The sequence below is a fragment of the Littorina saxatilis genome, linkage group LG4 (assembly GCF_037325665.1).
Source record: "Littorina saxatilis isolate snail1 linkage group LG4, US_GU_Lsax_2.0, whole genome shotgun sequence".
NCBI classification, from domain to species: Eukaryota; Metazoa; Mollusca; class Gastropoda; order Littorinimorpha; family Littorinidae; genus Littorina; species Littorina saxatilis.
In genome coordinates this window covers 32010109-32032549 of record NC_090248.1, presented here as the reverse complement: position 1 = coordinate 32032549, position 22441 = coordinate 32010109, and the positions used below count along the sequence as shown (strand labels likewise).

Below are 22441 nucleotides of genomic sequence, written 5' to 3'. Positions count from 1 at the left end.
GAAAGAGTGAATTTTAAGCTAGCTGTCGGAAATGCAGAATCACATAGACAAAGATACACAGACACTGAAGGGCAAACACGCTTGCACTCACATACAATTACATGAAGACACACAGACACAGATACACACATTAACAGTCAGAGACAGTGTGCGCGCCTTCGTGTGCGAGGCTGGTACTAGAAATTGTTCATTCGAAATGACAAACACAGGTTACAAGCGATAACGCGCAAAAATACTGGTTTATTAAATCTGCATATTGCGATATTCAGTAATATGTATTGCGATACAGTATTGCGTATTGCGGTAAAAAACTAAACAGAAAGAAAAAGAGAAAAGAAAACAAATTATTAGACATGGCAAAGGTATCAAAAATGCATAAACAAAACGCAAGAAACAAAAGGGGAAAAAATAACAAACACAAAACAGTCGAAAACAAGCAAACACAAAAAAGTTACAATAACCAAACACTCGTTGATTAATCCTTTGACTTTTAAGAAAGGATTACGTTCCTTACGTTAAAAACAATAAACACTAAGAATACTCAAACTTAGCATAAATACGTTACAAACCAAAATGGCTACGTTACGGAAAATACAAACGTTGACTCATCAGACCAAGAATACAATAACAAACTGTCATGCTAAAACATCTCTACTAAACAACGTTCCTGCGTTACTCAAAGTTACAAAAAAGATACTACCTCAACTCACGTTATACATAAAAAACTCATGAAGTCATTACAAAATGGCAACAGACTTAACCAGCATCTCCACGGGAAGCTGCATGTTGTGCCCTCCCCCATGTGTTCTTGTGGAGAAGCAGAGCAGGACACGGCCCACATCCTACGAGACTGCAGGAACCACCAGGTGCTGAGAGAGGAAATCTGGCCATTGCCGGAGTCCCTGCACAACAAGCTGTACGGGCCAGTGGCTGCGCTGCAGAGGACCACTAATTATATCTCAAGATCTGGACTCCAAGTGTGATCGGCGATCGAAAAGAAGAAGATTACAAAATGGCGACCAAAATACAACACAAACAAGTAACAACAAAATTACCTTATGCGCTGTGTGCGTTGTCCAGAGTACCAAAACGTGTAGACTCTCAAACGAAGGGCACAAGACTATTCACAAACTTTAGATAAAACTGTATCCAAACACGTTACGTTGACTTTAAAAACATCACAAGAAACACTCCATTGGTTCACTTGTTAACTTTGATACATTTACAGAACAAATATCCAAACTCTTCCGTAAAACCCTCAGACCGACTGATGAGAGGAAGTCAAACAGTAATATTTATAGAAAACAAAAACCTAACATGGAATAGTTCATTTTAAAGGTAAAAGGTCACCATATTGACCAACCAACAACATTCCATAAAACAGGGTTGGGTGAGACTATTATTTACAACCAATCAGTAACTGATCACGTACTTCGTGCATGCTTCTTCCAAGGAACAGTCTATTTTACAAAAAATAGCAGGGAACTAGCTGACATTAACAACTAAAAACACGTGAGTCACACGTATTCTAAAGCTTACGACGCAGTTTTGCAGCGCTCACACCAAAACCAGGACACGGAAAAGAGCACGTGAGTCTCACACGTAAAGGTAGTTAAATAACGCTCCACAAAAACAGGTCGCAACAAGGTGCCATGATAAAAACGCGGTTTACTTGCTTTACACCGTAAAAGGGCTGAAGCAAAAAGTATTCACAACAAAAAAAAGGTGAATGCATGCCACATCGGCATGCACAGGCAGACACATTGACAGACAGACATCACTCACAGACAGAAACACACTCAATCACACATGCAGGCACATTGTAACGCACACGCACACGCACACACACATGCATACACACGCACACACACTCTCATATTAGCACTTGTACTTCAGACATTTTGTGATAGCTGAATCTGTTAGTGTTACAATGTTGGATGATAAATACTGATTTTCAATGTACTAATCATTCATTGTTACTGATAGGATTCTGTTTGCCTGAAATACAAACATTTCTGCATATTATTTTTTTAAGACATGTTTCTTGCATGTGTCTTGTTATAGTTGAGTTTGCACAGCATGTAGTGTGACTGAAGAGCATGTTTTCTGCATATTAGTTCAGTTTAGTTTTATTTCTTAAAGCTTTCAACGCTGCTGTGGGTATGGGAAAAACTGCACATTTTTTAATATTGCATATGAGGTTTTTCATTTTTTGTGTAGAATACGCACTTTTAGCACAATCTGAACTTTGTTTCCTTGCGCCAATCTTTCTATAGTTATCTCTGAAATAATTGTTCTTTATTTGAAGTAACAAAAAGAGAAGAGCGACTAAAAGATTGATATGATTTAAGTGTGTATGATGTTATTGGTTTCAGCGTAATATACACATAAATGTTAAGGACAAATATGTTTTGCTAGACTAATGAAGTCAAATTAACCAGTGATATAGCATTGTATAAGTGAGTAAAGAAATTTTGTGTTTTGTATTGTTAAATTGTAAAGTGTATTTTGTTATAGGTTCTTGCATTCTTCTATAAATGATTCGGAGGTTGTGATTTTTTTTAAGGATTGTGCTCATGTCGTCATTTGATGTTTGTTAATTCATATACTGTTATACTGATTTTAAATGGAGACGACAGATAATTAAATCAGTTTTGATTTAACAGATTCTCATTTTTGTATTTAATTAGGGTCACTGATTGCGAAGTTTTCATTTTGATATGCTAAGATTCCATCATTGAAATGTTTTATCAATTTCAATTGTTAGTTTCTTTATGCTTGTGATTCTTTTTTTCTTTTCTTTTTTAACAATGGACAAGTTTTCATGATACTTGTATTTGCAGCATATAATCTTGAGTAGAATAAGTCTGCATTTATGATTTGTGAAACGGTGTGTTTGTGATCACAGGGGCTTGGAATGATGACAACAGTGACATTACCTGTCTACAATAAAACGCTAGGATCAGTGAGTCTGCAGCCTGATTTTCTGTCTGTCTTTGCTTGTTTCTTTCTCTTTTTCTTTCCTACTTTACTTCTATTTTTTCTTTTGTTTATACTCCTTCACCCCCCCCCCCCCCACTCTCTCTCTCTCTCTCTCTCTCTCTCTCTCTCTCTCTCTCTCTCTCTCTCTCATATGTATGCTCTTTATGCCTCATCTTCATCATCGTCATCATCATCGTCATCTTTATTATCACATGCTGAAGTTTCCGACCTCCTTTTGTTGGTTAACTTTTTAACTTTTTAATTTTAATTTTTTAATTATATAATTGTGTGTCTATATATGCGTCCCAAGGACAGATTGTAAGAAAAGGCGTAGCTTTAAATCTTAATCCTTGTTAAATAAAGTTCAGTTCAGTTCAGTTCAGTTCAGTTCAGTTCCTCTCTCTCTCTCTCTCTCTCTCTCTCTCTCTCTCTCTCTCTCTCTCTCTCTATCTCAGCTCTCTCTCAGCTCTCTCTCTCTCTCTCAGCTCTCTCTCTCTCTCAGCTCTCTCTCTCTCTCAGCTCTCTCTCTCTCAGCTCTCTCTCTCTCTCTCTCTCTCTCTTTCAGCTCTCTCTCTCTCAGCTCTCTCTCTCAGCTCTCTCTCTCTCAGCTCTCTCTCTCTCTCTCTCAGCTCTCTCTCTCAGCTCTCTCTCTCTCGGCTCTCTCTCTCTCAGCTCTCTCTCTCTCTCTCAGCTCTCTCTCTCTCTCTCAGCTCTCTCTCTCTTTCTTTCCTGTTTTTCTTTCTTTCTTTCTTCATTCCTTGTATAACAGCAGAACACAGTCTAGCTTTTCCATTTGGTTTGATGTGTTGTCAAACAGATTTTAAAATTTCACAGAAATTCTCGTTCAAGATAAAGGTTTCTTCTATGTTAACGTTTTTGACAGCACAGCATGTTGGAGATAATTTCCTTGCAGAAACATCCCTTAACAAAACAAAAATAATCGAAATTCAAATAAGAACATAGTCTGAGACATTTCGTTTTCTTTCTCAAGTATTTCAGAGTTCTCTTGATAATGGTGAATTTGATGATGTAGCGAATATGCCTTGTTGTTTCAGTCCAACCAAACCATTTTGGGTGTGATGGGAATTGACGTTCCAACTTTGGAGCTCAGTAAACGCACTCCATACGTCCAGGTAAGGAGATAAATATGTACAGCAACAGGGGTACTGGGAGTAAGGGGAGGGGAGGGGAGGGGAGGGGGAGGGGGAGGGGGGGGGAGGGGGAGGGGAGGGGGGGGGAGGGGGAGGGGAGGGGGGGGAGGGGGGGTGAGGGGGAGGGGAGGGGGGCTTTGTGGTGCGCAGTTAGGATTTTGTTGTGTTAGGAGGAAAAAAAGGCAGAAGAATGTTTAGGAGGAAAAAATGGCAAAAGAATGTTTTGGGGGAGTTTTTCTGTGTGCCTCTTGCATATTTTGCTGCACAGCCAAGGGTAGGATGAGTGTCTTTCTTTGGCCTTGTGTATCTGTCTGTCTGTCTGCCTGTCTGCCTGCCTGTCTGCCTGCCTGTCTGTCTGTCTGCCTGTCTGTCTGTCTGTCTGTCTGTCTGTCTGTATCTGTGTACATCTATACCTGTGTTTTGTGGTTGTATTGCATATTTTTAAGATATATTGTGTGGGAAGGGATGCCATATTCAGTATTCATGAAGCTGATCAAATGTAAAGAATTTAATGAAAACTGCTTGAATATAATGGTTCATTTTCTGAAAGATTCACTTTCGCATCTCATGCTTCTGTTTATAGCGCAACGATCCTTTCTTCTTCTTGATAGTGTTATTGTCTATGGTGTGTAGCATTTGGCTTAGTTGTTTATACAAAGGACTTTAATTGCTGAACACTGCAATAGTTTTTGTCTTTCTTTTTGTTGTCGTAGTAATATTTCTTTTTTAATTTTACGTTGTCCTTTCTTTACTTTCAGATTGGGCCAGCAGGCTACTCTTTTGCCATAAACCCTAATGGGTATGCTGTGTTCCATCCCAATCTAAAGAACACCGTAAGTGAATTAGCTAGTCATTTTAATTTTGCTGTTGTACGTTGTATATTCTGAGTGCACTTTTGCCTTTTCAAACTGTCAACTGGTAGGCTTGAGGAGGTCTTAAAAGGGGGGTTCCACTGTATTCAAAAGAAGGATGGCTTGCTTTTGAACTCCTTGTCTTAATAAAGGTGTACTCATAATATGCACCGGCACGGTTGGCCTAGTGGTAATGCGTCCACCCCGTGATCGGGAGGTCTTGGGTTCGAACCCCGGCCGGGTCATACCTAAGACTTTAAAATTGGCAACCTAGTGGCTGCTCCGCCTGGCGTCTGGCATTATGGGGTTAGTGCTAGGACTGGTTGGTCCGGTGTCAGAATAATGTGACTGGGTGAGACATGAAGCCTGTGCTGCGACTTCTGTCTTGTGTGTGGCGCACGTTAAATGTCAAAGCAGCACCGCCCTGATATCACCCTTCGTGGTGGAATGGGCGTTAAGCAAACAAACAAACAAACAAACAAACAAACAAACAAACTCATAATATGCTCCCTTCTTTTGAATACAGTGGAACCCCCCTTTTAAGACCTCCTCAAATGTGAGAAGAACAGGTCTTCAAAAGGAGGGAGTCTTAAAATGGGTGTAAGGTTACAGAGGTTATGAACAGAAACTCTTTATTTTGGCGAAAAACAATCCTCATCCGAAAGATCGTCAAGATCATTGCTATGGTGACTTTATTTTGGCGAAAAACAATCCTCATCCGAAAGATCGTCAAGATCACTGCTATGGTGACTTTATTTTGGCGAAAAACAATCCTCATCCGAAAGATCGTCAAGATCACTGCTATGGTGACTTTATTTTGGCGAAAAACAATCCTCATCCGAAAGATCGTCAAGATCACTGCTATGGTGACTTTATTTTGGCGAAAAACAATCCTCATCCGAAAGATCGTCAAGATCACTGCTATGGTGACTTTATTTTGGCGAAAAACAATCCTCATCCGAAAGATCGTCAAGATCACTGCTATGGTGACTTTATTTTGGCGAAAAACAATCCTCATCCGAAAGATCGTCAAGATCACTGCTATGGTGACTTTATCTTGGCGAAAAACAATCCTCATCCGAAAGATCGTCAAGATCACTGCTATGGTGACTTTATTTTGGCGAAAAACAATCCTCATCCGAAAGATCGTCAAGATCACTGCTATGGTGACTTTATTTTGGCGAAAAACAATCCTCATCCGAAAGATCGTCAAGATCACTGCTATGGTGACTTTATTTTGGCGAAAAACAATCCTCATCCGAAAGATCGTCAAGATCACTGCTATGGTGACTTTATCTTGGCGAAAAACAATCCTCATCCGAAAGATCGTCAAGATCAAGCATACAGAGAATCTCCTATCTCTTCAAAGGTTGCTTTCGATTCATTTTTGGCTCACGTAAGTGTAGCCTATGCGATGCTAACTTTTGTCTGTCTGTGCGTGCGTGCGTATGTATGTATGTCTGTGGTAGAAACTTTAACATTTGACTGAACATCGAAATACTAATTTTACCTGGTTATTATTCAAGCGACAGCTTCAAAGTATTGAAGCAATGATCAACATTTCGTCGGCACGTATGTAGTTAAAGTGTGTATCCAAAGAAAACAGGTGGTGGGGGGTTTTGGGGGGGTAAAAACAGCTGACTGGTTTGTGTCGTGTGTGGTATGTAGACCAGGTCAGGGGTCAAGGTTAGGTCAGATCGCGTGAAGGATGGTGGTATAGATACAGTTATCACCGAGCTGCAGTTCGCCGATTCGGAGAAGACGACTCATGATTTCACAATGTTCGGTTTCGTAGCTCCAGAAAAATAGATAAAGAAGATACCAAAGGAGATTTCCTACAGGTTAATCTGCACAGCGTGTTTCCAGTGTCTGCGCGAGGAAGCGCTGTCGAAAGCGCTGTCGAAAGCGCAGTGTCGATCTGTCCATCTGGCAGTCGTGTCCCCGTAAGTAGGCTACAGACAGACAGATCTAGATCTAGTGTCTCGCACCCTTGCACCGTGTCACCTATGCTTACTGTGTGTGTGTGAATGTGTGTGATTGAGTTTGTGTTACTGTTTGTCGATTTCTTACGTGAGCCTTGAAGGCTTCGCCTCTTGTTTTCTTTAAAAAATGCGAAAAACCACTTTGAAATCTGATCAGACTTTGGCAAACGGAAGTACTAAGCATGGGAAGTAACTCTTAATATCCGTACGTTCAAAGTAAACACGAGTTTTGTACCTTAAAGTTAAACCACTATCAGTGTGAGATGACTGTATACCCGGCCCGGTAGGGCGCGATGCTTGGCTGAAACGACTATACGCGGCCCATCACGGTTGTGTTAAGACATGATTTTCTTGGAATTTTGAATGTCGTAAAAAGGGTTTTCCACTGTACACGTTGCCTTGCAGGAGGGATTCACTGTTAACCTTATGTGCTGTATTTGTACAGGGCCGCTACATGAAGGATCCGCCTAACATAGACCTGATGGAGCTGGAACTTCAACACGACGAGGGAGAGCTGTTGACGGTTGGGCTTGTGTTTTATATTTTTATATTTAAAATTTTTTTTATATACATAACGACAAGTTTAGGTTGGGCTTGTTGATAAAATGTAGGAGGATGAGTTTTTTTCTTCATACAATTCTTCTGACGACAGGAGGGAAAGCCAAGAGAAAGAGGTATTAGGTTTGACGATTGTTTTTATATGTTATACTCTTACTTTCTCCCAAGCGCAAGACAAATTCTTCTATGAAAATTGAAGCCAATAAAATTTGAGTTGAGTTTGAGTTGAGTTGAGTTGAGTTGAGTTGGTAATTAATTGAACTTGTTAAATTTTTCTGTGAATTTGAAAACAGTTAGAAGTTGATTGGTAATGATTCAACTTGTTAAATTTTACTGTGGGTGGAAAACGGTTAGAAGTTGATGCATGACTTTTGCCTTCTACATGTATTTGAACGCTTTGAAAATATTTGTTTCTTATGAGGTCTGAGATTTTGTTTTAAAAAGATGTTCCTGCTGATGGTATATATAGTTCATCCAACCACAACATATGCTGTTTTGAACAGAGACAGTGTGAAGTACTAGGTACATGTAGTAGAAATAGTAGTTCTAGTTACTGACACACACATTTATTATTGGCACATGCAGTAAAGGCACATGTTTGTATTTATTTGTGTGTGTGTGTGTGTGTGTGTGTGTGTGTGTGTGTGTGTGTGTGTGTGTGTGTGTGTGTGTGTGTTTCAGCTGAGGAATAGGATGATAGAAGGCGGGGAGAGCCTGATTGAGCTCAACAACACTCTCTTCCTATCACCTGACAAGGTAACCTCATTTTGGACTTGAGCTCCACAGATTGGTGTTTGCGTGTTGACCTCAGCTTGAAGAACAGTGGAACCCCCCTTTCAAGACCTCCACAGTGGGCGGGGATGTAGCTCAGTCGGCAGCGCGCTGGATTTGTATCCAGTTGGCCGTTGTCAGCGTGAGTTCGTCCCCACGTTCGGCAAGAGATTTATTTCTCAGAGTCAACTTTGTGTGCAGACTCTCCTCGGCACAAGACCAAGTGCGCACGAAAAAGATCCTGTAATCCATGTCAGAGTTCGGTGGGTTATAGAAACACGAAAATACCCAGCATGCTTCCTCCGAAAACGGCGTATGGCTGCCTAAATGGCGGGGTAAAAAAACGGTCATACACGTAAAATTCCACTCGTGCAAAAAACACGAGTGTACGTGGGAGTTTCAGCCCACGAACGCAGAAGAAGAAAGACCTCCACAAATCTGTAAAAAAAAAAAAACAGGTCTTAAAAGCAAAGATGGGAGTTCTTCCGTGTCGGACGGATTTCTGTCCCAGGAAGAATTTGGAAACTTTTTTTTTTTAACCCTGGCAGCTGTTGTTTACAGATTTTGACCCCGGGTCACCAGTGTAATTGGTAGGGGTCGGAAGGGACAGGATATGAAGGAACAAGAAAAACAATATTATATAAAAGAATAAAATGCAATTTGTAGAAATTGCATGGTTCGGATTCTTTCGGAAATCCGGATTCGTAATGTCTGTGGTGATGTTTTTTTGGTTGTTAATTATACAAATCCTTCAGCGTCTGGGGGCCCCCAGACCCCCCCTTAAAATTCTTCAGGATTCATGACATTTTTCAGTCCCACCAATGAAATTATTAACAACAAGTCGCGTAAGGTGAAATTACTACATTTAGTCAAGCTGTGGAACTCGCAGAATGAAACTGAATGCACTGCATTTTTTGACAATGACCGTAGGCGTAGATACAGAGCTGCAAAGTGTAGAACCTCTCGCATGCGGAAGTCGTTTATTCCATCCGCCATCTCAGTTCTTAATGATACCACTTAGTGCATGCATGTGAAACTGAAAAATGTACAATGGTGTTTTCCTCAGAGCTAGCTAGGAATGCATTGTACTCTAATGTTGTCATGTTATTGTTGTGTTTTTTATCTTCATGTTTTAAAATTATCTCCACAACTTATAAAGTATACTTTTACACTAGAATTATGTTTAAACAAATTAAGTATGTATGTTTAATATTATTCTTATGAAGTTTTTTTACAACTATTTAGAATAGAACAGGATGGATGTTTTGAATGTCAATCACTGGGAGCAGTCAGAAGAGTAAGAATTTTGTTTTGTTCTCACTATCATTGCTTATGAAGATCATGATGTTGTTCTATTGCTTAGTCAGTCCTAGAAATAATGTCCTAGACCTGTCTTACCTTGCTGTTATCAGTATTTTTGCCCTCTTTCATTACGATGCTATGGTATTTCTGTGGGTCTCCACATGTGTTTGTTTATAAGGCGGAAGTGACCTCCCCTTGTACACAATAGGCCCTCAGAGGAAGCCTACGGACAGACTAGAATAGAACATGCACATAACACAGAATGTCTGCACAGCACACACACACACACAGCAATACAGCACACCGTCTTGTACCTCCTTCTGCCCTGCCGAAGTCGGGGTATCCTTTTTAATCCACCGAACAATTAATATCCACAGCCATGTGTGTCTCCTGCCTCCGAACACACACGCTACAGAGCTCGACTCGATGTGCGCAGTTTCGTATAAAAATTATTTTCCAAATTTCCCCACTGTGTTTTATAAAATAATCATATTATGAAAGCACATACATTCTTATCTTAGTTGTTATGTATTCATTGTTAGTAAACATCGGCATTACTCATGTTTTACTTTAAACGCAATCATTGTTATTTATAGATCACAGGCACCTGATGTAAGTAGGTCACACACGTGTAAATGTTGTGCCCATTCCTTGTTTTTGTTTCTGTTATTATTTTAGTTAGCAGGTCTAGTTGAGCACGTATTAAGTATCATGTACCCACTACTAGTCATTGTGCATTTTAGTTAATGGACTGATGATGTCATTTGTATGGAGTCGACGCACGTGCGAGGATATGTATGTGTGGGAGGGGGGGGGGGGGGCGCGGGAGATGGAAGCTTGCTGTATGTTATGTAATGTATATATTGTGTGTGATACGTGGAAATGTGATACTATTTATTTGCATGTATGATACAGGTACAAATGTGATAATTGTAGGCTTATACTAGTGATTACTGTGTGTGATACATGAAATGTGATATGAATGCTGTTTTTATATTTAGTCAAGTTTTGACTAAATATTTTAACATCGAGGGGGAATCGAAACGAGGGTCGTGGTGTATGTGCGTGTGTCTGTGTGTCTGTGTGTGTGTGTGTGTGTGTAGAGCGATTCAGACTAAACTACTGGACCGATCTTTATGAAATTTGACATGAGAGTTCCTGGGTATGAAATCCCCGAACGTTTTTTTCCTTTTTTTGATAAATGTCTTTGATGACGTCATATCCGGCTTTTCGTGAAAGTTGAGGCGGCACTGTCACGCCCTCATTTTTCAACCAAATTGGTTGAAATTTTGGTCAAGTAGTCTTCGACGAAGCCCGGACTTCGGTATTGCATTTCAGCTTGGTGGCTTAAAAATTAATTAATGACTTTGGTCATTAAAAATCGGAAAATTGTAAAAAAAAATAAAAATTTATAAAACGATCCAAATTTACGTTTATCTTATTCTCCATCATTTGCTGATTCCAAAAACATATAAATATGTTATATTCGGATTAAAAACAAGCTCTGAAAATTAAATATATAAAAATTATTATCAAAATTAAATTGTCCAAATCAATTTAAAAACACTTTCATCTTATTCCTTGTCGGTTCCTGATTCCAAAAACATATAGATATGATATGTTTAGATTAAAAACACGCTCAGAAAGTTAAAACAAAGAGAGGTACAGAAACGCGTGCTATCCTTCTTAGCGCAACTACTACCCCGCTCTTCTTGTCAATTTCACTGCCTTTGCCATGAGCGGTGGACTGACGATGCTACGAGTATACGGTCTTGCTGAAAAATGGCATTGCGTTCAGTTTCATTCTGTGAGTTCGACAGCTACTTGACTAAATATTGTATTTTCGCCTCACGCGACTTGTTATATGTTATACTCTTACTTTCTCCCAAGCGCAAGACAAATTCTTCTATGAAAATTGAAGCCAATAAAATTTGAGTTGAGTTGAGTTGAGTAGTCCGCCGCTTGTGCAAAACGGAGTGAAACTGACGAGCCTGTTCAGCGCGGTAGTGGTTTCGCTGTGCTGCATAGCACGCTTTTCTGTACCTCTCTTCGTTTTAACTTTCTGAGCGTGTTTTTAATCCAAACATATCATATTTATATGTTTTTGGAATCAGGGACCGACAAGGAATAAGATGAAATTGTGTTTAAATCGATTTCGGAAATTTAATTTTGATCATAATTTTTATATTTTTAATTTTCAGAGCTTGTTTTTGATCCAAATATAACATATTTATATGTTTTTGGAATCAGGAAATGATGTAGAATAAGATGAACGTCAATTTGGATCGCTTTATATGAAAAGAAAAAAATATTACAATTTTCATATTTTTAATGACCAAAGTCATCAATTAATTTTTAAGCCACCAAGCTGAAATGCAATACCGAAGTCCGGCCTTCGTCGAAGATTGCTTTACAAAATTTTCAAATGAATTCGATTGAAAAAATGAGGGTGTGTCAGTGCCGCCTCAACTTTTACAAAAAGCCAGATACGACGTCATCAAAAGTATTTATCGAAAAAAAGAAAAAAAACGTCCGGGGATATCATTTCCAGGAACTCTCATGTCAAATTTCATAAAGATCGGTCCAGTAGTTTGGTCTGAATCGCTCTACACACACACACACGCACAGACACACACACACACACACAGACACACACACACACACATACACCACGACCCTCGTCTCGATTCCCCCTCTATGTTAAAACATTTAGTCAAAACTTGACTAAATGTAAAAACGAAACACAGTTAAAAAAATGATCAGAAAATTAAGTGTTAATCTGTTTTGATGGATCATATTGTGCATATATATTTGGTACAAATTGCGGAATTTTTTGAAAGGCTATATATTTGCTGACTGTGGTTGTGTTTATTTTTCAGAAATATGTGTCCCTGCAAAGTGCACAATATGCTTTCACGAATATTTCAAATACAACTTTCAGGTAAGGAATGAAGCCTGTTTCCATATAATTGTTTTCATTTCCTCTGTCTTTTATGAGTTCGTCTGGATGCAGTGACAATATTTTATTCTGAAAGTGTATTACGATGGGACTGTTCATTTAGAAAGGTTAAGTCTATTCATTTTGTTGATGATCCAACGAATTTCCAATTAAAAATTTTGAATTTTGCCCGCTTTTGTTTAATTTAAAAAATGCTGAGGAATCCTGGATGACATCTTAATTTGAAAACAAGTATGTTTCATATTATTGTCAGTAATTACCACTCCATTGACCACCCCCAACCAACGGCATGCATCTCAAACACACACACTCTCAATCTCAACTATGTGGACAGGGACAGTCTGTCAATCAGACCCCCAACCAACGGCATCCATCTCAAACACACACACTCTCAATCTCAACTCTGTGGACAGGGACAGTCTGTCAAACTGATTGACAGACTTGCATTACAAGAGCACTGGAACAAAAGCATTACATTAGTACCTGCGATGAAAGGACACCCTGAGGACGAGCTAAAAGTGTCCCTATCAGTTATGACAGGTATCATTTATTTTGGTCCAAATATTAAACAAAGGGACTCCAGAAGGTGGCCTCTCATGGGAGGTGTCCACTGGTCAGAGGAGCCTCACATCACAGGTATCACTGTACCTTAAAACTGTCCACAAAAATTAAAAATGCGCACATACCAGAACGACAAGAGACATGAAAAGAAAGGAAAGGCAACAATACATGGAACAACTGACAAAAAAGTGCATTTATATATATATATATATATTGGGTCATATGTATGAACTACCTGCACACTCAAAATTGTCTTTTTTCAGACTGGGCCTAACAGTGCCGAACTTTCGCCAGTATTATCCCCACTTCAAGAGGGTTTCGTCTAGGCCAGGTCTGTAGAATGTGTCACTCCACTTAATGTGTAATAACATTGTTTTGGAATGTGTGTTGTATTTATTTATTTATTTATTTTTCACTCATACCTTAAACAGAAACCATTGTAACTCGTCTCAAAACTCAAAATCACACATACACAATCATTTAATTGTTCAGTATGCCTTGCTTGTGAGGTGTAGTTGTCCGGAATGATCTCATAAGAATTGTAAAGTTTAGCTCGGAAAACATTTTCAAGACTAGTTTCCGGAGTTGGATTTCAAGGTGGTCAGTGTGGACAAGATGTCCTTGCGAGCCCTACATACCTTACTTTGCTATTGTAAATAAAGCAGGGGCTTGCCCAACCGAACTACAGCAGCAGAAATCCCAGGTTAACACCTGTTCATTTGTGGCACCCATGTTTAGTCACAGATGGATGGCATGCAGACACAACAGTGATGATTTTTAGCCGTTCTTTTCTTTATTACCTTATTCCATGAGCTGTTGTCTGATGTCATTTAAGTATAAAGTGCTTTTCACTTGGGTTTCCCCTGCTGGTTGTAAGCGACTTGCTGCGTTGTTTTCTTTTGCCAATTTGAACAGGGCCTTTGTCTAGTGGTAAGGTTTGGTTTACTCATGCAGTCCTTACTTGAGCCCAAAGTCAACTTTACAAAGACTTTGTAAAATCTTGTTACTGAAAATTCAGTGCTAAAGCTTCGTGCAGCCAGTTTCGTGAAGTAGTAATTTGAGGCTTTAGCTCATGAAAATGACCTATGAGAATTCCCTTCTGCAAGCCAAAATGCGCATCGGGGTAAGTAACACTGTGCCACCCTATGCACAAATGAGTACAGCAGTCCCTCTCATGAACGGACACCCTTGGGCCATAGCAAAACTGTCCGTACATTGCAGGTGTCCGGTCACGGGAGGGGTGACCACACCACCCCCTCCCCCATACACTCACACAGAGACACACAAACAACAGGATTGAGTCTACGCTAATCACTTCTTGTGGCTACTAAACAATAACAACAAACTCCTAATACTTCTTTAAACGTTCTGTAAAAATGATTTGTATGAAAAGTGTTGAAAAGAAGAGATCAAATAAATCCTCAAGGCAGTGAACACACTCACCATGCACTGACATACGAAAGCAGCCACACAAACACAGCACAGAGGAGCGTGTGCAGATGCTTTGCAAGAATAAGCTTGAAAACCAGTTTGAATAAATAGCAGCAGATAGAGCTGCATGTCATAATCATGTAATTTATTTTCTTCTTGTCTGGCTTTATTGACTGCATGCCGATCATGTGGCATGGCAGTGACTTTTCACTCTTCAGTCGGAAATACACTGTACATAACACAGCTCCCACTCTCCCTCGCTAATGCCTACCCCAAGCCTTGACAACTGATGCTTGGAAATTGTGTGGAAGAGTACACCTCTCTATTTCTCTCCAATGCTCTTCCTGCTGACATGTAGTGACACCAGACACCCCACAGAGTTTAGCCAGCTACCCCTCCACCCCCCCTCTCTCACTCCCTCCAGCCATGTACTGTTTGGGGCTGTGGCCAGAGAGGCCAGCTGCACTGTTCACTCAGAGCAAAACCAGTTGACTGTGTCGTAACTTTTGACAAAGCAAGACAACTGAAGGGTTCACAGATTAGGCAACCGATTCACTGGTCAAGGCTGAGGGGAAACAAGAGTATCTTGTCAATGAAAGAGGTTACACACAGACACAGGATGCTGAGAACTGTGGTCGGTTTTTCACTCTCTTTCGCTCAGGACCTTCATCGACTGTGGTTTCTGTTGATTACGTCCAACAGACAAGAATAAAGAGCACAGTGCAGTTTCATGTTGGCATCTTCGCATACATGTACTCCACTCCTGACCAAAACTACCCCCCCTTCTGATGGGTACACGTGCACTCAAGTTATCAGTGACTGTCATCACGCCATTGCCGCCCTGTGATCTTTGTACCAAGAGCCGGACTGCTCTGTTAGTGTTATCGATTTTGTTGTGGTGAAAATTTGACGATGGTCTGTCCATACATTGGAGGTATGACCTGCTGTTGGGACCGAAAATGAGTGTCCGCGTCCACGTTTTGCAGGTGTCCGTTTAAAGGGGGGCAAATATAGAAGGAAAACACTCCGTGCCGAGCAAATGTGTCCGTACATGTCAGGTGTCCGCTCACGCCGGGGGCCGTACATTGCAGGGACTGCTGTACAATGCATGGAATATGGGTGTGCGACAAAAGTTTTACAATAGAGGCACAAAAGGTCGAGGACATTAGGTCAAGAGTCAAAGGGTCGAGGGCGACAAAAGGTCGAAGGTGACAAAAGGTCAACAGCAAAACGTCTAAGGGACAAAAGGTCGAGGATCGAAAAAGGTCGAGGAATAAAAAAAGGTCAAGGATTAAAAAACTGTCGAGGATTAAAATACTGTCGACATAATTTTTTGTTTAAGCGTGTGTTAAATTCTTCTTTTTTACATTTAGTCAAGTTTTGACTAAATGTTTTAACATAGAGGGGGGAATCGAGACAAGGGTCGTGGTGTATGTGTGTCTGTCTGTCTGTCTGTGTGTGTGTGTAGAGCGATTCAGACTAAACTACTGGACCGATCTTTATGAAATTTGACATGAGAGTTCTTGGGTATGATATCCTCAGACGTTTTTTTCCATTTTTTTGATAAATGTCTTTGATGACGTCATATCCGGCTTTTCGTGAAAGTTGAGGCGGCACTGTCACGCTCTCATTTTTCAACCAAATTGGTTGAAATTGGTCAAGTAATCTTCGACGAAGCCCGGACTTCGGTATTGCATTTCAGCTTGGTGGCTTAAAAATTAATTAATGACTTTGGTCATTAAAAATCTGAAAATTGTAAAAAAAAATTTTTTTTTATAAAACGATCCAAATTTACGTTCATCTTATTCTCCATCATTTTCTGATTCCAAAAACATATAAATATGTTATATTTGGATTAAAAACAAACTCTGAAAATTAAAAATATAAAAATTATGATCAAAATTAAATTTTCGAAATCAATTTAAAAACACTTTCATCTTATTCCTTGTCGGTTCCTGATTCCAAAAACATATAGATATGATATGTTTGGATTGAAAACACGCTCAGAAAGTTAAAATAAAGAGAGGTACAGAAAAGCGTGCTATCCTTCTCATGCTCAGCACAACTACTACCCCGCTCTTCTTGTCAATTTCACTGCCTTTGCCATGAGCGGTGGACTGACGATGCTACGAGTATACGGTCTTGCTGCGTTGCATTGCGTTCAGTTTCATTCTGTGAGTTCGACAGCTACTTGACTAAATGTTGTATTTTCGCCTTACGCGACTTGTTTTTTATTGCTTGGAGAAAACGCTGCTTTGTGTGCATTTATAAGTGTTGTGTTATTTGTTTAGTTATTCAAAACAGTGTTCGTATACAGCAGGGATGAGATTCTTCTGCCAATTGGCGGAATTCCGCCCAAAAGTTCGTTCCCAGGACCATTTGTCTGAATCGTCTAAATCCGTTGAGAAAAAATGGGGGGGGGGGGGGGGGGGGGGGGTAGAGTAGTTGTTGTGGTTCCATTGGATTCGATCTGTAAAGTCCTACCTACAACCCAAAAGTCGATTTTCCAGATCAAATCTCCGATAAAATAATGACAACATAACGTCCGTATCGAAGGAAGTACTAAACTATTAGTACTTCTTCAGCTAACATATGGCACTCAAGCAATTTATTTAGGTCCAGTTCTTACGAGCACCATTGGTCATTGTGTAAGTATATTGTGCCGTTTCTAAAATTTTTGTGAAAATTCCTGAGCTAAAGTTACTTAAATTTTGCACATATGACTGACAAAATGTTGTATGCTTCTACTGCTCGGACTCATTTTCAAGTCTTTTTTTATGATCAAAGTGTCAAAAAGTCTTCAATTTCCTCCCAAAACACTTTTAGGGAATCTCATCTCTGACAAAGAGTACCTTGAGTGACGGGTGTTTGTTCGTGTTCACGGACCCACGGCTTCATTTACGGGTAAAGCTTGAGTTTTTTCCCTTCTTTTTTTCTATCCCATATGTAAACGTTAAAAGCATTTGCAAGCGAAGAGAGAGTTGCATTCAGACAGGGACAGAGACACAGAATTGAGCTCATCAAATCACAGAAAGGAAACGACAAGGCAGTATACAAAGGTTACTGCTGTTGTTTTGTCTTACATCCAAATTTGTGAAAACATATACTAAGAATGTGTCTGTGCGTGTGCGTTCAAGCGTGTGTGTGTGTGATCATATTCACAAATCACCCCTGTGATACGCACAATAAGCACAGCCCACTTGAAGCCGAATTTTCTTCACGAATGGACACAGAAAATTAAAACAAAATTGTTAATCCTCGACCTTTATTTTAATCCTCGACCTTTTTAAATCCTCGACCTTTTGTCCCGTAGACGTTTTGCTGTTGACCTTTTGTCACCCTCGACCTTTCGTCGCTGTGACGGTATTCGGTACCTCTCGGGTCGTGTCGGTCGAACTCGGTCGGTCATGTGATGGGCCGCGCATGTGCAACGGTGCCTTTCCGCCCACTACTCGCTTCGCTCTCTGGCATGCACGCGGGACACGGATGAGGCATGGCTTACCGCATCGACCTTGTATTGTTGTCATCTGTAGCAGTTTGCTAGACAAGTAAACTAGATGAACGTACCTGATGTGAGTGTTGTTTATGTACGCTCGGAACACGACATGGTGGCAGCGGTGGGATTCTTTACCCAACCGTGAGTTTTGAAATAGTCGAGCATAGTCCTACGGAAGACTGTGAAGAAGAGCATGCCATTCAAACCGCCTGAACCACTCGACTTTGGGAGGCCCGACCAGTGGCTCACGTGGCGTAAGCGTTTCGAACGCTACAGGGTTGCTTCTAAACTAGACAAAGAACAATTTTCAGTCCAGGTCAGTTCCTTAATCTATGCTATGGGCATACAAGCCGAACAGATCTACGAACAGTTCGAATATGACGAGGACAATGACGAAGCAAAACTGGAGGACGTACTGAAGTTATTTGACACGCACTTCGTTCCACAAAAGAACGTCATACACGTTCGAGCCGTCTTCAACACCAGAAGCCAACACAGCGGCGAGCAAATCGAACCTTACGTCAGAGCCCTGTACGAACTTTCTGAGCACGCAGATTTTCATAACCGCGACGAAGCCATTCGCGACAGGTTCGTCCTTGGTGTGAACGACCGAGAACTCTCAGAAAAGTTACAAATGCAAGCAGATCTGAATTTGCAAGACGCCATTAAGCAAGCCAGGCAGTACGAGCAAGTCAAGAGACAGCTGTCTGAGCAACGTTCCAGTGTCGACGCTGTACACACCGGTACGCAGCGACTCAACAGACGCCCTCGCGGCGGTGCAGGTGCAGCAGGTACCAGCTGTGACAGTGGCAGCAGCGGTCCAGCAACCAAGCACGCCGGTTCCAGGGGTGGATTTCGTCATCCGCGTGGTGGCGGTCGTCGCTTTCTTCAGGAGGGGAGAAGTGATGCATCATGTTCACGCTGCGGACGTGGACAACACAAGAAAGACAGTGACTGTCCAGCAAAAGGGAAGCAGTGTCACGGCTGTGGCAGGTACGGACATTTCTTTTCTTGTTGCCGTTCCAAGCAAGTCAACGCTGTCGACGCAGAAGAAGTGTACTACATGGGTGTCGTACACAAGCAGGGAGCTGAACCAGCATGGTACAGTGACCTATCATTTGGACGTCGCAAGATCAAGTTCAAGATCGACACAGGTGCAGATGTGACCATCATTTCCAAATCCCTCTACCTGACCCTTGTCCCGTGTCCCAAGCTTATCCCCACCTGTGCAGTCATGCACGGCGCAGGCGGACAGATATCCTGCATAGGATTCTTTAGGGACACTACCAACATCAACGGTCAAGAGTTTCACCTGGATATCTATGTCGTCGACAGCAAGACAGAGAGCTTATTAAGCAGAGAAGCCTGTAAACGCATGGGACTTGTTCAACGTCTCGACAGCATACAGCCAGCGTTCGGTGAGTTGGACCAGCAACCAGTCAACTGCCCACCGGCAAAGATCGTCTTGAAAGAGAACAGCCAGCCCTACAGTCTGCACACAGCTCGGAGAGTACCCATACCTTTGATGAAGAAGGTAGAAGAAGAACTGGAAAGGATGAAGAAGGCCGGAATTATTGAGGAAATAACTGAGCCAACAGATTGGTGTTCTCCGATGGTGCCAGTTTTGAAGAAATCTGGAGCGGTCCGGATCTGCACGGACTTGAAAAAGCTGAACCTGTCAGTCAAGAGGGAGAGATACCCGATTCCGACTCTCGACGACATTTTGCATCGACTCAAAGGAGCGAAGATTTTCAGCAAGCTGGACGCAACGTCGGGGTTTTATCAAATTCCTCTCGACCCAGAAACTGCCAAGTACACAACCTTCATCACGCCATTCGGAAGGTACTACTACAAAAGACTTCCGTTCGGAATATCCTCCGCTCCCGAGATTTTCCAACGTACGATGGAGACGATCCTGAAGGGAGAAGAAAACACGATCTGTTTCTTCGACGACGTTCTCATCTACAGCAACTCAGATGAAGAACACGAGCAGCATCTTGAGAGCTCCATGAAGAAGATTGTCGAGGCCGGGCTGAAGCTCAACAAGGAAAAATGCAGCTTCAAGCAGTCAGAGATCGAGTTCCTTGGTCACGTGATCAACGCCGACGGAATCAGACCAGACAAGAAGAAGATTGATGCCATCATCAACATGCCTGACCCGACCAACGTCACAGAACTGAGAAGAATTCTGGGCATGATGAACTTTCTGGGACGATTTCTGCCAAACTTGTCATCAGTCTTGAAGCCTGTCACCGAGTTGCTGGAGAAAGACAAGGCGTGGAACTGGGGACAGCCACAGACACTCGCGTTTTCAAAAGCGAAAGAGCTCCTGACAGCAGCTCCTACCCTCGCTTACTTCGACTTGACTAAGCCGACAACGGTCAGTGCCGACGCGAGCAGCTACGGTATTGGCGGCGTACTCCTGCAGCAGCATGGGGAGAAGATGAAGCCAGTCGCTTTCTGCTCAAGAACTCTGACATCAACGGAACAAGGGTATGCCCAGATTGAGAAGGAGTGTCTAGCTGCTGTGTGGGCGTGCGAAAAGTTCGAACGTTATCTGATCGGTCTGGAGAAATTTACGCTCGAAACCGACCACAAGCCGCTCATTCCTCTCATCAACACCAAAGATTTGGACGAAACGCCCATCAGATGTCAGCGGATGCTGATGAGACTGATGCGATTCAGCTTGACAGCAAGTTATTCACCAGGCAAGACGCTTGTGGTGGCTGACGCCTTGTCGAGAAGTCCTCAGTCGCCTGTCCAAGAGGGGAGAGAAGAGACATCGGAAGACAGAGCCGATGTTGCCACACTACTGGCGGAAGATGTGGAAGCTCACGTCGACGCTGTCCAATCTTCATGGCCGGTTTCAGACAAAAGACTAGACGAGATAGCAGCACTGAGTCAGCAAGATCCTGTCGTCAAAGCAGCTCTACACTACACGGCCAACGGTTGGCCCAGGTACGTCACTGACGTAGAGCCAGCTCTGAAAGACTACTACGCATTCAGAGGGGAGTTCAGCATACATCGAGGTCTTCTCGTCAGAGGCGTCCGGATCGTCATTCCGCAGGTCTTGAGAGAAGAAATGCTGAACCGGATTCACGAAGGCCATCTCGGGATAACCAAATGTCGAGAAAGAGCAAAGTCGACAGTTTGGTGGCCAGGCATCAACGAAAACATCAAGCAAAGAGTGTCAGCATGTCAACACTGCGAAGAGAAGCAGCCATCCCAAAGAAGTGAGCCACTTATGACGACAGAACTCCCAGACAGACCATTCCAGATGGTTGCTGCAGACTTGTGTGACTTCAAGGGACAGAGTTATCTTGTTCTGATTGACTATTATTCAAGATATCTTGAAATCGCTCATCTTCCGAGAGAGACATCTGAAGTCGTCATTGGACGGATGAAGAACATCTTCGCACACCACGGAATACCAGACGTCGTCGTCACGGACAACGGTTCTCAGTTCACGTCAACAGAGTTCCAGAACTTCGCAGCAGCATGGAAGTTTACTCACTCGACTAGCAGTCCATACTTTCCTCAGTCGAATGGAGAAGCCGAGCGAGCAGTACAAGAGGCCAAGAAGATTCTCGCTCAAGAAGACCCGTTCTTAGCCCTAACTCAGTCACCGGGCTACACCTACGACGCCAACAGGAACGAGCCCAGCGGAGCTAGCACTCGGAAGAAAGATGCGAACGACGCTCCCTACTCTCGCAAGCAATCTCATCCTAAAGATGGTCAGAAGGGATGCGATCAAGGCGCGGGACGAGCAAGCAAAGCTCAGAAACAAGAGTGACCACGACAGACGTCATGGGACAGAGACCCTCCCGCCACTAATACCAGGTGACACTGTTCTCCAGAAACTAGATCACGAAAAGTCCTGGGGAAAACCAGCAACAGTCCTGCGTCAATGTGCACCACGGTCCTACGAGATACGGTCAGAAAGGGGACAGTATCGTCGGAACAGACGACACCTCAGATTGTCTTCCCGACAAGTGTTAGACAGGCCTACCATGACCAACATCCCTGTCCTTTACCCTGTCCCAACCCAACAGAGTCCTGTTCCTGAAACGCCAAGCCAGCGCAATGCAGACCAGCCAGGTCTTCGTTCTCCGGAACCTCCACCGACGCCTGGGTCCCCGCGACGTCCTCCAGCGGCGCCTAACCCAGGGCAGCAACCGTCGACTCCGGTCATCAAAACCCGCAGCGGACGAACTGTGAGACCACCGTCCCGCTTCGAAGAGTGAACCATCGACTCCGCAGATCAACAGCAAATAAACAATGACTGTTTCGGTTCCGGTCGAAAGATTCGTTACTGAAACCCCTATTGAACTTTAATTTTAAATGATAACGATAACGTTTCGTTTCATCAAGATCATTATATCTTTTTATTTGAAGGG

At 42.2% G+C, this 22441-nt stretch overlaps 1 protein-coding gene across 6 annotated transcripts in view; it reads left to right on the top strand.

Annotated features, from left to right (window-relative positions):
- LOC138964508 (voltage-dependent calcium channel subunit alpha-2/delta-2-like) overlaps positions 1-22441 on the top strand; it is a 113332-nt gene that overhangs the window by 45717 nt on the left and 45174 nt on the right. For all 6 annotated transcript variants that reach the window (XM_070336482.1, XM_070336483.1, XM_070336487.1 and 3 more), the window contains exons 15-21: positions 2909-2965; positions 4038-4115; positions 4892-4966; positions 7412-7489; positions 8206-8280; positions 12477-12538; positions 13381-13448. In XM_070336482.1, the coding sequence (XP_070192583.1) occupies positions 2909-2965; positions 4038-4115; positions 4892-4966; positions 7412-7489; positions 8206-8280; positions 12477-12538; positions 13381-13448 (493 nt within the window). The remainder of the gene's footprint in view (positions 1-2908; positions 2966-4037; positions 4116-4891; positions 4967-7411; positions 7490-8205; positions 8281-12476; positions 12539-13380; positions 13449-22441) is intronic.